Source organism: Spermophilus citellus (assembly GCF_964194105.1).
Source record: "Spermophilus citellus genome assembly, chromosome: 9".
Classification (NCBI taxonomy): domain Eukaryota; kingdom Metazoa; phylum Chordata; class Mammalia; order Rodentia; family Sciuridae; genus Spermophilus; species Spermophilus citellus.
This window is the reverse complement of record NC_138191.1, coordinates 20,123,463-20,140,287: the sequence shown is the minus strand read 5'-3', so window position 1 is coordinate 20,140,287 and position 16,825 is coordinate 20,123,463. Positions and strand designations below refer to the sequence as shown.

The window sequence follows — 16,825 nt, the reverse complement described above, 5'->3', positions numbered from 1 at the left end:
TTCATTTACCTCAGTACTTTTGGAGCCAGTTGTTGGGGAATTATGAACTGAGGAGGTATAGTATTTTATTTTGGTTCAAATTTGTTGTATTCCTGTGTTGGCTTTTATGTATCTATTGAGAGGGATTTCTCTTCTGTTTTTATGTGTAGACCTTTTTAGGGTATAGTTTTCACTTGCCAGAGTGTTTTAAAGACATCTAGATGGATACTCCATTATAGGTGTGGCATCTTCAGCCTCTGGTTTTACCATAGCAGATGTCTGTAGGATGTCTATAGGGAGGACCTGAGGGCCCACCCCTAGCCATATCTACTGATTGTTAGTTTGGATTTTTATATAATCTATTCTTTGTATTAAATTAAAGCTGGAGATTGTCATTAATTGGTATGTGGAGTAAGGTTGTGCTTTTAGTTGAGTTTATTTCAATAGTAGAGTTTCTACCCTCGAATTTGTAGTGTCTCTGTAGATTCTCAGCACCTCATCAAATAAAGCTAAACAAACAATAGCAACGACCAATGGAAACAATAAAATAAATACCCAGTTTATTATTACATATACAACATTACCACATGAAATGGGAATGTATGGTCAGCGATTGTCATTAATAAAAACAATAACCATGAACTTGATCTGGCTTTAAAGCAAACAGCAGGTATTAACTATGTAATCCACAGAAGTAATAATTGCATCAGCATTAATGGTGGGGACAGGAGTTACATAAACCAATTAATTCTAAAATATGGTAAAATACAGTTAATTAAGAGAAAATGTGTTAGGAAAGTAGAAAATAGTTTATAATATTAAAAAGTGAACAGAGAGAATGCAGAAGAGATGTAGCAGGTGATGTTTATAAGAAAGGAAGAGGAAAAACAGGAGAAATGAAGTAAAAGGGGAGAGGAAGAGAGAATAATAGAATTTAGCTGTTAGGAGAAGAAAAGAAAGAGAAACAGGGTAAACAAATGAAAACAAACCAAACCAAACCAAAATATAAAAACCCCAAATCCTAACTCTCAAAAGATAAGGCAAGGAAAAATAACTACATTAAAAAATCCTTAAAAAAAAGAGAAGAGTGTGTGTGTGTGTGTGTGTGTGTGTGTATTCTGAACCAATAAACAAAATCATCTTTTACACACATACAAATGGGCGCACACACACACACAAATGATTTTTTTTTAAATGACAGAATTATCTCCATTGAGGTTGTCAAAGTAGTTGATAAGAATGGATGGTCACTGTCCATGACAACCTGTTTCTGTTTGAGCTATATACTGAGAGTGAGCAAGGGTTGGGAGTGTTAACCCCTTCCACTTATTTATTTATTTATATTTGTTTTATTATGTTATACATCACAGTAGAATCTGTTTTGATAATAATTATACAGGCATGGAATATATTCTACTCTAATTTGGACCCCATTCTTGTGAATGTACACAAATGATGAGATTCATTGTGGTGTATTCATATATTTACATAGGAATATTATGTCAGATTCATTCAACTTTCTTTTTCCTGTCCCCACTTTCTTTCTTTCATTCCCCTTGGTCTAATCTACTGAAATCCTTTTCTTACTCTCCCCCACTTATTGTGGGTTAGCTTCCACATATCAGAGAAATTAAGCCTTGGTTTTTTTGGGATTGGCTTATTTCACTTACCATGATAGTCTCCAGATCCTTCCATTTACCAGCAAATGCCATAATTTCATTCTTCTTTATGCCTGAGTAATATTCATTGTATATATACACCACATTTTTTTTATCCATTCATCCATTGAAGAGAACCTAGGTTGGCTCCATAGCTTAGCTATTATGAATTGTGCTGCTCTAAACACTGATGTGGCTGTGTCACTGTAGTATGGTGATTTTTGATCTTTTATATATATATATACTGAAGAGTGAGAAAGCTGGGTAAAATGGTGGTTCCATTCCTAGTTTTTGAGGACTCTTCATACTATTTACCAGAGTGGTTGCACCAATTTGCAGTCCCATCAACAATGTATGAGTGTACCCTACATCCTCACCAACATTTATTGTTACACATACACACACACAAATAAATACACACACACATACATACACATACTATATATATATATATATATATATATATGTATTTTAAAAAATATTTTTAGATGTAGGAAGACACAATACTTTATTAATACTTCATTTATTTATTTTTTATGTGGTGCTGAGAATCGAACTCACTGCCTCACATGGACTAGGCAAGTGCTTTATCTCTGAGCTCCAGCTCCAGCTTTGCTTATATTCTTAATAATTGCTATTCTGAATGGATTGTGATGAAATCTCAGTATAATTTGCATTTCTCTAATTCCTAGAGCTGTTTAACATTTTTTTCATATATTTATTGACCATTTGTATTTCTTCTGTGAAGTGTCTATTCAGATCCTTTGCCCATTTATTGATTGGGTTATTTGCTTTTTTGGTATTAAGTTTTTTGAATTCTTTGTATATTCTGAAAATTACCTGAGGTGCAGGTGACAAAGATTTTTTTCCCATTCTGTAGGCTGGCTCTTCATGTTCTTAATTGTTTCCTTTGCCATGAAGAAGCTTTTAGTTTGATGCCATCCCATTTATTGATTGTTGATTTTACTTCTTATGCTTTAGGAGTCTTTTTAAAGAAGTCATTTCCTGAGCTGTTATGTTGGAGTATTGGGCCTACCTTTTCTTCTCGTTATGTATAGGATTTATTGTCTGATTCCTAGGTCTTTGATCCACTTTGAGTGGAATTTTGTGCAGGATGAGAGATAGGGGTTTACTTTTATTTTGCTATATGTGGATTTCCAGTTTTCCCAGCACTATTTGTTGAAGAGGCTTCTTTTTCCAATGAATATTTTAGGTATGAGATAATTATTTTTGTGTAACCCCTTCCTCTTTTTGTGTTGCTCTCTGAGTTGCACATTGGAGTGGCCTAATTCTGAAGCTCGGTGAAATAAATCTCAGCTTCCCTCTTCATCAATATGAGGGAGAGTGGAGTGGAAAGTACTGTCAGTTGGAGTTTTTTAAATTAATTAATTTATTCATTCTAATTAGGTACATATGACAGCAGAATGTATTCTGATTCATTGTACACAATTGCAGCACAACTTTTCATTTCTCTGGTTGTACACAATGTAGTGTCACACCATATGTGCAGTCATATCTGTACCTAGGGTAATGATGTCCATATATTTTTTTAATTTGTAATTGTAGATGGACAGAATGCCCTTATTTTATTTGTTTATTTTTATGTGGTTCTGGGGATCGAACCCATGGCCTCACACATGCTAAGCAGGTGCTCTACCACTGAGCTACAGCCCCAGCCCTCATGTCCATCTTTTTCCACCATCTTTTTTTTTGCCTCCATTCTCCCTTCCCTCTCCCTCAGTTGGAGTTTTGTCTGCACAGATCAGATGGGTGCACTCCCAGTGTGAGACTGCTGCAGATTTCTGTGTGTGGGGGTTCTAATAGGTGGAGCTTAGGTCTAATCAGGCCTGATGATTTTGTTGGGTGGTGTCTGCTCTGGACAGATTAGATCAACATACCCCTTGGGCCTGGCAATTGCAATCTCTGTTGAGTTACTGAAACTCAGAACCCTTCTAAGAATTCTACTCATGGGACAGGGGAACAAGTTCTCCACACACTCTGCTGCCCATGAACACAGCCTTCCCAGACTTAGTCCCTGAGTGTATTTACACTCACCTTTTCAGATTCCTGACCTGCTTCACTGGGTCATGTGAGTTGCCAGACTTAAAGGAGAAGTAAGTTGGGCTCCCTTTTGATTTTCTGACTTGAACCCCTGGGTACAGTCTTTTCTGTGCCTGTTTCACTCATAATCTCCTAAGTCCACCATATAGTAGGCACTTGCTGGGACAATGTGACAGTGTTTACTCTGATTTCCTAACTTCTGAAGCAGCAGCAGCTGCAGTATGGCTGCTTCAAGATGGCTCCCTCCTCAACTGTCCATGGTCAGTTGAGAAGCAGAGATCAATTTTCAAGCACCAGTACACAGGGCACCATGTGGATCAGTTAATTTCAGGCTGCTTTTCTGAACTGAGGTTTTTCTATACCAACTCTGTGTGTGTCTCAGTCTTCTCCCTCCCTCTATGGTGAACTAGTGCTATTACCACGGCTCCTGCTATAATGGGCTTGGCTCCACTGTACATTTTCTTCTTTGTTTAATGTACCCGAATTTGGGTCTCTAAGACACTCTGACTCTCCAATATTGAATTTTAGTGAAATCTGTCTTTTACCTACTGAGGTAAAGTACTCTTTTTGCTTGTAATTCTGAGCCATGGAGCAACTAGGCATACAGCCTTTTTCTATTCCATCATTTTGAATCAGTTTGTTTTTGATAAATTGAAGGTTTGTGGTAACTGTATGCTAACCCATTTTTTCTAATAGCCGAGATCACCATTAGCATCGTACCATTCTTTCTAATAGTTGAGATGACCATTAGCATTTTTCAGCAACAAATTATTTTAAATTTATTCTGTTTGTTGGTTTTTTAAAATAATTTTAATTTCTTAAAATTTTTAAATTTCTTTACTGGGGAGTGAACTGAGAGCCTCACTCATAGTAGGCATGCACTTTACCACTGAGCTATGTCCCCAGCCCTAAAGTATTTTTAAATTAGAGATATAAACTTTTTAAAGACAGTGCTATTTGACAATTAATAATATATTTTAAACATAACTTTCATATATACCAAGAAATTAGAAAATTCATATGACTCACTTTGTCATGATATTTGCTTAATTATAGTTGTCTGGAACCAAACCAAAAACCAAATCTCTGAGGTATTCCTGTACATAAAATATTTTATTGCTATATGAGTAATAAAATGCAGTTATTGTCAGTTCTGGATTAGAAAATCAAGCCTGCCTCAGTCTTGGCTGGGCACAAGATCACGAGCCACTGTGCATACCTTGTAGATTCAAACGGCAATTCTTTATTCCCAAACTCACACCAGCCCTCTACAAACATGTTCTCGGGAAATCCCAGTTCTGCCCCAAATTCACGTCCCAAATACTTTCTCAATTCCACGAGAACTCAACGGGAACTCAGGCAGCAGGATACGCCCTATTCCCAGCAGCAATAACCTTAAACCTGGAACTGCCTTAAACCCAGATTGTCTTAAACCGGGAATGCCCTAAACCCAAATTGTCTTAAACCGGGATACTTCCTAAAACCTGCAGGATACACCCTAAACCTGGATCCACCCTCATCCTTGAGCAGGGTCACCTTTCTCAAACACACATGCAATGTCACAGCGAATTTCCAAGGCAAGTCCATTTAACATGGGGTACACTGGCAAGGAAATTTCGATGCGTCATTCCTATTTGGCAATGGCCCTCAGCACAAGCCCAGACCATATACTGCTTATGAGAGCCATAATATTATTTAATTTAAAACCACAAAGAGATTGAAAGTAGAAAGATGAAGAAAGGTATACTATATATCATGTCAGCAGTAAACATAAGAAACCTGGAATAATAATTTTAATAACACAAAAAATAGATTTAGAGACAAGGAATAAAAAAAGCTCATAATGATATCATTCATAATGATAAAGGTGTCAGTTCATCAGAAATATATATCAATTGTTAATATATTTGCACATAATAGAACTTCAACATGCATGAAGCAAAAACTTAAAAATCAAAAATAAAAAAGTCAGTTTCTTAATCATAGCTGGAGATTATTGTACCCCTTTTTCAATAAATAAAATATCTCTAAGGATATAGACAATATGAACAATATTATTAGCTATTTTAAGTTAATTAACATTCACAGAACACTATACCAGAAATGGTAAATTCTGTTGAAGTGAACACTTACTAAGATATAAACCATATACTGGGCTACAGTCTCTATGCATCTCAAAAGATTGAAGTCTTACAAAGAATGTTCTTTTAGTATAACAGTGAAATAAGAAATAATAATTCATAAAATATCTAGAAAGGTAAGAATATTTGGAATTTAAACATACTGGGAAATAATTCAGAGGCCAGAGAAAGAGCAAAAAAGCAGAAATTATTTTAAATTGAATGATAGAAGTAAGATATCAAAATTTGTGGACACAACCAAACCAGTTCTTTTCTTTAATATTTATTTTTTAGAAGTAGTTGGACACAATACCTTTATTTTGTTTGTTTATTTTTATGTGGTGCTGAGGATCGAACCCAAGGCCTCGCAAATGCCAGACGATTGCTCTACCGCCAAGCCACAATCCCAGCCCACAACTAAACCAGTTCTTAGAAGGAAATGTGTAGATTTAAATGTATATTTTAGAAAAAAAGAAATGATCTAGATTTTCATCTAGAAATAAAACATTGAGCAAATTAAATTCACAGAAAGTTGACAAAAGGAAATAATAGAGATCAAAGAAACAAGACATAGAAAAACATAAGTAAAAATTATTCCTTGAAAGTATTAATAAAGTTGATAAATTCCTAGCAGGAGTGACCATGAGAAAGACATGGAGGAGATAGGAGAATATAAATTTTACTAAAGGCAGAAATAGGTTGTTATTAGTATAAATACTACAGCCATTCAAATTCTAATAAGGGAATGCTACAGATTACTTGATTTCGTGCCAAGAAATGTAAAACTTAAGTAAAATGGGCAAATTTTCTGTATATCTACTAATCTTCCTACCTATCTTTGGTACTGAGGATTGAACCCAGGAGTACTCCACCACTGAGCTGCATCTCAGTCCCCTTTCTGTTTTTTATTTGGAGACAGGGTCTTGCTAAGTTGCTGAGGGCTGGCCTCAAACTTGCAATCCTCCTTCTACTGCTTCTTGAGTTGCTGAGATTACAGGTGTGTGCCACTGCACCCAACTTCTTATTTATCTATTATGGAAATTGAATTTGTCACAAAAAATCTTTCAGATAAAAACCTAGATCTGGATTTCACTAGTGAATTCTGTCAAACACTTCAGTAAGAAACAATACCAGTCTTCCACAGACTCCTGAAAAATAAAAGAGTAGGAACTGTTCCTAACTTGATACCAAATACTAATGAAGACATAACAGGAAAAGAAAATTATGATCAACTGTCCTTACGAATATAGATATAATATCTTTAATAACATATTAGTAAATCTATGTTAGTGAATACATATATACCATATTACATTAAACAAGTGGAATATTCATCTTAGCAGTGTATGGTTGGTTTAAAATTTGAAACTCTTAGTATAACTTAATTTACCTTCTAAAAAAGCAGAAAAATCATGTAATATTAGAATAATTGGAGAAAAGCATTTGACAAAATTGTTAACACTTATTCATGATAAACTAGGAATGGAAGAGGACTTTCTTAATCTGAAAAAGAACATCTACAACTAGCATCATACTTAGTGATGAGACTGAATGCTTTCCTTTTAATATAAATAGTAATATCAGCTCTCACTACTCCTATTCAATATTGTATTATTCAAGTTCAAGCCAGTATAATAAGTCAAGAAAAAGAAATAAAGACATACAAATTGGAAAGGAATATGTAAAGCTGTCTCTCTATAAGTGTCATATTGTCTACATTAAGATCTATATTAAGAACTTCAATGTTTTTACAAAGTCGCCAATGACCAAAAACCAATTTCATTTCTATATATTAACAGATACTACTTGAAAAATTAATTTAAAAAAATATTTAGTTTTTAGTTGGAGTTGGACCCAATACCTTCGTTTTATTTACTTTTACGTGGTGCTGAGGATCGAACCCAGATATTCCCAAAGAGAGGTTTATACCAAAGCACATGCTAGGCGAGTGCTCTACCATTGAGCCCCAGCCCTAGCCCTTGAAAAATGAATTTTAAAGCATAATATCATTTAGGGTAGCACCAAAATTCATATAATAGAGATAAATTAACAAAATATGTGCAACACTTTTTACACTGAAAAGATTTAAACATTCCTGAGATAAACTAAAGAAAACCTCTGTAAATAATATACTATGTTAATTGGATGTTTCAGTATTTTTCAGATTTCAGTTTTACCTACATTGACTCAAGTCAACCCCCATCATATTTCCAGCAGTCTTTAAAAAAAAATAGACATTTACAGGCATTGTGATCCAGGCCTGTAATCCAGACCTGTAATCCCAGTGACTTGAGAAGCTGAGGCAGGAGGATTGCAAGTTTGAGACCAGCTTCAGCAACTTGGCAAGGTTCTAGGCAATTTAGTGAGACCCTGTCTCAAAATAAAAAGGGTAATTAGGGGATGTAGCTCAGTGGTGTGACGTGCCCCTGGGTTCATCCATGGTACCAAAAAAAAAAAAATTTTAACCAACTTCTTAAAAAATATATATGAACTTTCAAAGGACTCAACAATTTTGAAAATAAGAATTGCCCAGGCTGAAGTTGAACTTGCAATCCTCCTGCCTTAGACTCCTGAGTACCTAGGATTACATTCATGTGTTGTTGTGTCTGGTTCAACTTTTCTTTGTTTTAAGGTCATTTTATTATGTGGTTTTTACTTATTTATATGAAACATTTTAAACAAGATGGAATTCTATATGCACATTTAATGTGTTTTCTGCATTTATATATAATAGAAATTTTTATTAAAACAAAGATAGTCTTTATCTTTAGCGGTGCTTCTTGTCCTAGAACAGTTTTTCCTATTATAACTATACCAGTTTTCTTCTGTTTAGTTTTTGCATGGTATGTCTTTTGAATGCATTTATTCTTCATCCTTTCTGCATTTTTATGTTTTATATGTCTCTTATAAATGGCATATAGTTGTAGTTTATAATTTTATCCACTCTGGAAATCTTTGTTTTACTGATATATTTTGGCCTTAAGAATTAATTATTTCCTTTATGTCTCATGTCTAATTTATATACTATTATAATGTCAGTGTTGTTATTTATAATAATGAATTTGTTTTTTAAAGGATTTTATATTGTCTGGGAAGAAGGAAATAGTAGAATGAATTGGAGAGGTAATAATTATTGAGAAAATTTAGAATTGATGAAAGACATGAATTAACAGATATTCCCAAAGAGAGGTTTATACCAAAGCAGGAAAAATGAAAAGAAATTCACTTCTAGACTTAGTATAGTAAAACTACAAAATATTAGACACATTGGGGTATTGAAAGTAGCTAGAGAACAATGAAAGATCACTAATGAAAAAATTGTAGGAGGTGGATATCTTCCAACCAACAATAATGGAAGTCAGAAAATGGAAAATATTCTGAATTGCTGAGAAGATAATGGTTCCACCTTGAATTATGTCCACAACATACTTATCTTTTAAGAAAGTTAGAAAAATGAGGATATTTTTAGATTAAGAAGGGAAAAAAGAAAACATACTTTTATGAACTTTCAGACTAACAGACTTGATAAATATAAATATGTATCTTTCATAAATTTCAAAGGATTGAAGTCACATGGGATATATCCTCTAACCACAATTCTATTTATCTAGAAATTACAACATAACTTTACCAAAGTTAAAGTTAACTAAAACCTTTATTGTGAATATCATAATACCAACATATTTGAAAAAAAGTTAAAATGAAATAGATTGACCAAAAAATCTCAAAAAGAAATAATTAGCCCAGACAGACCTAGTGAAGAAATCAAATTAGTGATTTAAAATCTTTGAAAGGGCAAACTTCAAACTCAGGTGGTTTAAGATAGGAGTTTTGTATGTGGAAACTTACATGAATTAATACAGTCATTATGTGTGTTAAGTAAGGTACTTAGTCATTACATAGAAATCATTACTAGTCTTAAAACACCTGCAATTACAAAAATAAATTGTAAAATGTAATTTTAAAATATACTACTTATGTGAAAACGAAAATGCTAGTTTACTTTAAATTTATATACATGTTCAAGTAAAATTGTGTATATGTGTGTGTGTATTACATAAATAGTTGTATTTTTAAGGGAATAATGATAAGAAAAAATCTATATGTTCTGTATATATTTGAACAGTTAGCCAAGATTAACTAGGCAAATCTTTAGGAAGGACAGAGAAGTGTGTCCTACCAGATATGAAGATAATTTACATAGCTAAGGTAATTAAGACAGTATGATATTGACACAAAGGTAGTCTAACTAGTTGATAGGAGAGCCTAGAAAACAATGCATGAGTAAATGAAAACCTGACATAATACAGAGATTGCATTGCAGCAATGTAGTTTTGGGACATTTGACTATTATATCCTTATGTTATACACAAAAAAGAATTCCTCAAGGATGTAAATGTGAAAGACAGGATTTCAAAATATTTGAGGAAGATAGGGAGAATATCTCTATGATTCGGTTATAAAGAACTCCTAAACAAGATTAAAAAATAAACCACAACCTTATTTGAAAACATTGATAAATTCATATATGCTCTAATTTATAGCTTTTATCTAATTAGCAAAGAAACAAATCTTAACCTGGGAGAAATATTTAATATGCATATTATCCACGGGGGATTTGTTCTAGGATGTCCCTCAGATAACAAGATCTATGGATGTTCTTTATATAAAATGGTATAGAATTTGTATATGACATACTTACATCTTCCCATATACTTAAATCATCTCTAGATTATTTAACATACCTATACAGTATAAGTGCTACATAAATAGTTGTATTTTTAAGGGAATAATGATAAGAAAAAGTCTGTATATGTTCTGTAAATATATAGTTTTCTCCCCTAACATTTAAATTTGAGGTTGGTGGAATCCACTAATGCAGAACTTATGGATATGAAGAGCCAACTATGATGAAAAAAGAATTTGAATTGTATAATTAATAAGCAAGTCATTAAGAAAAGATGAAATACAAAATAGATAAATGGGTGAAAGACATGAACAGAGATTTCACAGAACACCAAACATGAAGAGTTAAATATATAATGTTCAATATTAAAGAAAATGCAAATTAAATGGCAAAACCTCAAATACTTTCACCTACATCATCAACTCTAGATGAATTTGTGAAGGATGTAGAAGTTATAACACTGTTGATGGCAATTTAAATTGGTACATGTACTTAATTATATTATAAAGTTGAACATATAAACTGCCCTGTGACCCAGCAATTCCAATCCTAGGCATATGTTATAAATGCTATATTTTTGCACTTAGGAGATGTTTACAAGAATGTTAAAGGATCTGTGAACAATTGAATACATAAAGAAAGCTGTGAGGGGTAGAGGGAAAGGGAGGGGGAGGGGGATTAGCAAAGATGGGGGAATGTGATGATCATCATTATACAAAATATATGTATGAAAATTTGAATTTGATGTCAACATACCTTATATACAAACACATTTGAAAAACTGTAGTATATATGTGTATTAAGAATTATAATGCAATAAAAGAGCCATATGTATAATGGCATGATTTTGGCGTGGACATACTTTATATACAGAGTTACGAAAAATTGTGCTGTAAATGGGTAATAATGAGTGTAAGGCATTCCACTATTGTCATGTATGTAAAAAATAAATAAATAAAATTTTTAAAAAAGGTATTGTGTCCATCTACAACTAAAAAAAGTTTAAAAATTACTTTATTGTTAAATATTTATGTGCTCAAACCAGGTCCTGAGCACAGGTGGACTAAGTTATTGTTTATATGATACAATGAGGAATGCTGTGAAATACTGTTGCCCCAAATATACTCTTCCACCTTCTGTCAAAGGTCTTGATATTATCACAAGTTTAAAAATTTGTTTTCTTCCTTTAAGGCAAATTCTTTCAAGGTGCTACAATTAAAATACAAACCTATATCTGGGCTGCTTTATCACAATAACACTTATATATCTTAAGAAGTTACAGGATAGGATTTGCAAGTTTAGATGAAAATGGATATAATATATTTACACAAAGTCCTTGCTGCCCAGGGGAGGTAAAGTTGAAGGATCAAAAAAGGATATCTGGGGTGAGGACACTTGGAAACCAATAGTTACTGAAAAGAGAGGGATAGAATACTTACGGGCAACTAGCTTACTTTATACAATCCTGTTCAGGCATTTGTTTTGTGTGCATTTACACGTGCACACACATGTTCACACACATGCACACATTCTTTTCTAATAATTATCAGTAATTCTTGGAGAAATCAATGTCCTAGCAGCAAATGATAACATAAGAAAAGAAGCAATTAAAGTTTAGGAGAGATGGGCAAAGTGGCACATACCTGTAATCTCAGCAGCTCGGGAGGCTGAGGCAGAAGGATTGTAAAATCAAAGCCAGCCTCAGCAACTTATTGAGGCCCTGCTAACTTAATGAGACCCTTTCTCAAAATAAAAAATAAAAAGGCCTGGGTATGTGGCTCAGTGGTTAAGCATCTCTGAGTTTACTCCCTGGTACTAAACAAACAAAAAATTAGGATGAAGAGACCAAGAGTTAAGCAAGAATATATTAATGAACAAAAAACACATGGTTAGGCTCTTTCAAAATATTTCTTGATTTGTTGATTTTAAAGTGGAATAAAGGAAGATAAAATATACATAGGAACTCAGATTCAGTTTTGTAAGACTGGAAGATGCTGCACCACAAGACACAGATCACCAAAGAGTTTTCCACTTTATTACAAAAGGCTGTGTGTTTATATAGGTCTAAGGAGAGGTCGCAGGGCTGAGGTAGATAACAGGTCGCCCGTTTATTGGCAAGCTCTTCCATATGTCAGTTCCGGAGCCCAAGAAGTTAATTCTAATTGGGGCTAAGGCTTCCCACCAGCAGGGTTTGAACGTTGGTGCCAGTGAAAGAAACAAAGAGGAGAAAGGGGGTCGTTAGACGCCATGCTGGGGTTTTTCTCTGTGGGTGGTGGTGCCGTTATATGTTTTCCCAACAATTTTACTCATTTTTTTTTCTGGAAATCTGTGTCCAGAAGTCTGTATCTTTATTTCTTGATAAATACATACAATTTTATGCATTTGTGTTTCTATGTGCCTGTATCTAAGTGAGGTGGGGAGCATGTGAGCACTGTGTGAGAGTATGAGAAGGATGCTAAAATCCTGTTATTGTAAGCCAAGTTATATAAAGGCTTATAATGTTTACAGAGATTCATGAATTCAAGGTATAGTTATTTCTTATACCTAACATGTTAGGTACTTGCTAGTATATCCCATGATCACATTAGCTTTTTAAAATGACTGGTGTTCTGGTTTATTTAGCTTGTGGGTACAATGTGATTGTCAAATAATTTGCTTGTAAACTTGTGGGTTTTCTTGCCCATGATTTTCTATTTTCTATTTGTCTCCACAATTATTACTCTTTACTATCCGCTAAGGTACTCATTCTTGTTTTTATCTTTTTTTTTTTTTAAAGAGAGAGTGAGAGAGGAGAGGAGAGAGAGAGAGAGAGAGAAGAGGGAGGGAGAGAGAGAGAGAGAAGAGGGAGGGAGGGAGAGAGAGAGAATTTTTAATATTTATTTTTTAGTTCTCGGTGGACACAACATCTTTGTTGGTATGTGGTGCTGAGGATCGAACCTGGGCCGCATGCATGCCAGGCGAGCGCGCTACTGCTTGAGCCACACCTCCAGCCCCCTCATTCTTGTTTTTAATAAACAATTTTTCTAATTGTCAGGATACTTTTAAACTTTGTTTATGTCTTACAACTTGACAGTCAATTTAGGTTGATATGAAAAGCAATAAAATATTTTCAGTTCCTTTATATGGGACATTAATAAAATGATATTTGAAAAAAAATAATATAATGGAACACTACTATTTAGAGGAAATGAATGTAGTTTAAATACATAAGTATCTAGAACATGCTGTTGAGTTAAAAAAGCAAGACAAAAAATATATGCACTGTGGAAACATAAAGTTCAAAACAGATATTAGGGATATATAATTTTGAAAGAAAGTTATAAAGAACAAGGAAATAAAGAATATTTATTTTAAAATATCAATATCAGGAATGTTTGTTACACTTGAGGAGGGGGCAGTAGGGAAAAACTAATGAAAAGGGATATTCAGAAGCCTTTATCAATATTGGTAATGTTCTGTGTCTTAAAGTTGATGGTTGATTCATGGATACAGAATATAGTCTGATTCACTGTTAAGTTATCCATGCTTCCCTTCCCCAATTTCTGTCCCTACCATGTACACCCTTCCTCAATTCTAATTCATCCCTACCCTAAGATAAAAGTGAATCTGAGTGTAAGTACTAATTCAGGGCACTTCTTCTTTATTAATAATTATTACATTTGAGTTATAAAACTCAGTAAATATTTATACAAAGTATATAAAACAATAGAAATTGAGGGTGTTTCTTTACAGAAAATTAATCTCTTTAGAGTATGCTTTCTCTTTTGACTATATGGGTTTTCTGTTCTAGTTACTTATTGTAATAAAACATGTGGCACTGAAGTTGACTGATTTAAATATTGTTAAAATTCTTTAAAAATAAACGTGAATGCTTATTTTATATTACTTCTCAAGACTAAATATATATTTTAGGTGGCAAGAGAGACTGTGGAAAATGAAGCATGTCTCACCATATGAAAAACATAAGGAAAACGATACAACCATTATTCCATGAATAAGTTATCTAAATTCACAAAATACAAAATAACTATGGAATATTTTCAAGTAATCCACAGCCTTTACTAATATTCATGCTATTTTTTTTACTTAAAGGTCAGTAAATTAGAGTTAGAACTAGAAAATGCCAAACAGAAATTTGAAGAAATGTCTGACAACTATCAAAAAGAAATTGAGGACAAAAAGATATCAGAAGACAATCTTTTGGGAGAGGTAGGAAAATCTCAATGTGTTTAGAACTTATACTAAAATTCTATATTTGTTTATTTGCATTTGAAGAAAAAAGTAATATTCTCAGTTTTTAAATTGTGATTTTTAAGAAGTTTTTATAAATGTGTATTAGTGACAGTTATCACTTTATATAGAAGCTAAAAGAATTGTAAATATTTGAGTATTCAGTAGCATATAATTTTTTTTAAAAGTTTAAATATCAGTGTTTCATTGTCAATTCACTTGAGAAAAAGCACCCTAAAATACCCAAATAGTATACATTTTCTATTTACTTTTCTAATTTCCTGGAGTTTGAGTTTTGCCATATATATATATATATATATATATATGCTTTTTACAAATTAAATTTGTTTTTGTATGTTAATTTTAAGAAACTTTTAATTTGATAGGTTGAGAAGGCAAGATTAATAGCTGATGAAGCAGTAAAATTACAGAAAGAAATTGATATACGATGTCAACATAAAATAGCTGAAATGGTAGCACTTATGGAAAAACATAAGGTAACTTTATATCATAAAAATTATTAATTGGAGCCATATTTCTGATCAAAAATGAACTCAAAATATTCTGATTTCTTAGAGAAAATTATTGTACAACAGTGACTGATTATAGCTGGAATTCTTTTGATCCACTTTTTCTAATTTTAGATTTTAATCATACATGGCTTAGGTGCCACTTCCTTGAGTAAATATCCTTATCATATATTTTAGATGGGTGTAATCACTCTTTCTGAATTCTTCTAGTAGTCTCATTGCTTGCACTTTCCATCTTTTATTTAAGGAACATACCCAGTATGTATTTCTTATTAGTATTTGTATTCTCTATGTGGTACCTAACACTAAGCTAAACAAATTTTAATAAAGTAATAAATAGATGAAAGACTTAATGTTTGTTGTGTATGTGAGTGTCTGTCAGGAAAGTAGGCCTCATTCCCTTTTAGACTTGGAAAGACGTAGGCTGTACCTACCTATTCATTTATAAAAATTGTTGCTGGAATCTAACATAATTATGAGGTAACCAATGAAGATTTAAAAAAAATAATTAATATTATGAACTCATATATTTAAGTATGTTATGTTTCTGTCCAGTGAAGTTTTTATCCATATTGATACTCAAATTATACCACCTTTGGCCAGTGGGAACCTCTTCAAGCTTACTGGCAAGTCCTTTTGACTTGACTCTGCTAGTCTCTGATAGCTTTCTCTTTGTAATGGCAAAGTTTTCAAAGCTCATTTTGTATTCCCTCTCTCAGATTTTGAATCAGCCACTTCTCTAAGAAGTCTGTGTATTTCTACTGCATTTTTTAAATGATGAAATTCAGTGTTTCTAATTAAAAGGAGTTATTTCTTGCTCTTCTGTTAGGATATTTTCAAGACTGTTTAAGTAGTTTGGATGAAAAAATATTTTATATATATATACATACACACATATATACACAGAAACTTATAAATATCACTTTCTTCCAATATTAAATATTAGGATATCAAAGACAACTCAGTTTTGATAGACCTAAATAATTTTATTTGTTTAATATAGCACCAATATGATAAGATTGTTGAAGAAAGAGACTCAGAATTAGGACTTTATAAGAGCAGAGAACAAGAACAGTCATCAGTGAAAGCATCTTTGGTAAGATACAGTGTTAAATCTTTCTTTAACGAAAACTATAAAAAAACTTATTTAAATGAAATCTAGTCATGTTCAACTAGCAGCTTTCATATTTGTAGGGTTTTAAAGGATATTTTATGATGAATTTATTTCTCTATATACAGAATTGAATTTACTTGGAGTACTGGTTTACATTTTTATTGTCTTGAGAAATATATGGAAGTACTTATAAACTTCATGTTTCTTTTTCTTTAGGAGCTTGAACTATCTAATCTAAAAAATGAACTTTTGTCCATTAAGAAGCAACTTGAAATAGAGAAAGAAGAAAAAGTAGGTTTTTTTTGCCTTATAGGTAAAAGATTGTAAGATTTAGATGCAAATTTGTGCTTTAAGTATGTTATATTAGAGAAAATAATTTTATTAATTTGGATAACTAGGGATTAGAAAATTCAGTTTTCCCTGCTAGCTTTTCCCTAGAAGTATTT

The 16,825-nt window shown here is 32.7% G+C and overlaps 1 protein-coding gene across 3 annotated transcripts in view; it reads left to right on the top strand.

Moving 5' to 3' along the window:
- Window positions 1-16,825, top strand: part of SYCP1 (synaptonemal complex protein 1) — a gene marked incomplete at its 3' end in the record, with an annotated part of 116,966 nt that overhangs the window by 82,687 nt on the left and 17,454 nt on the right. For 2 of the 3 annotated variants that reach the window (XM_081308779.1, XM_081308780.1), the window contains 4 exons: window positions 14,598-14,714; window positions 15,122-15,232; window positions 16,269-16,361; window positions 16,596-16,670. In XM_081308779.1, coding sequence (XP_081164905.1) covers window positions 14,598-14,714; window positions 15,122-15,232; window positions 16,269-16,361; window positions 16,596-16,670 — 396 coding nt within the window. The remainder of the gene's footprint in view (window positions 1-14,597; window positions 14,715-15,121; window positions 15,233-16,268; window positions 16,362-16,595; window positions 16,671-16,825) is intronic. The other variant, XM_081308781.1, reaches the window with a different exon arrangement.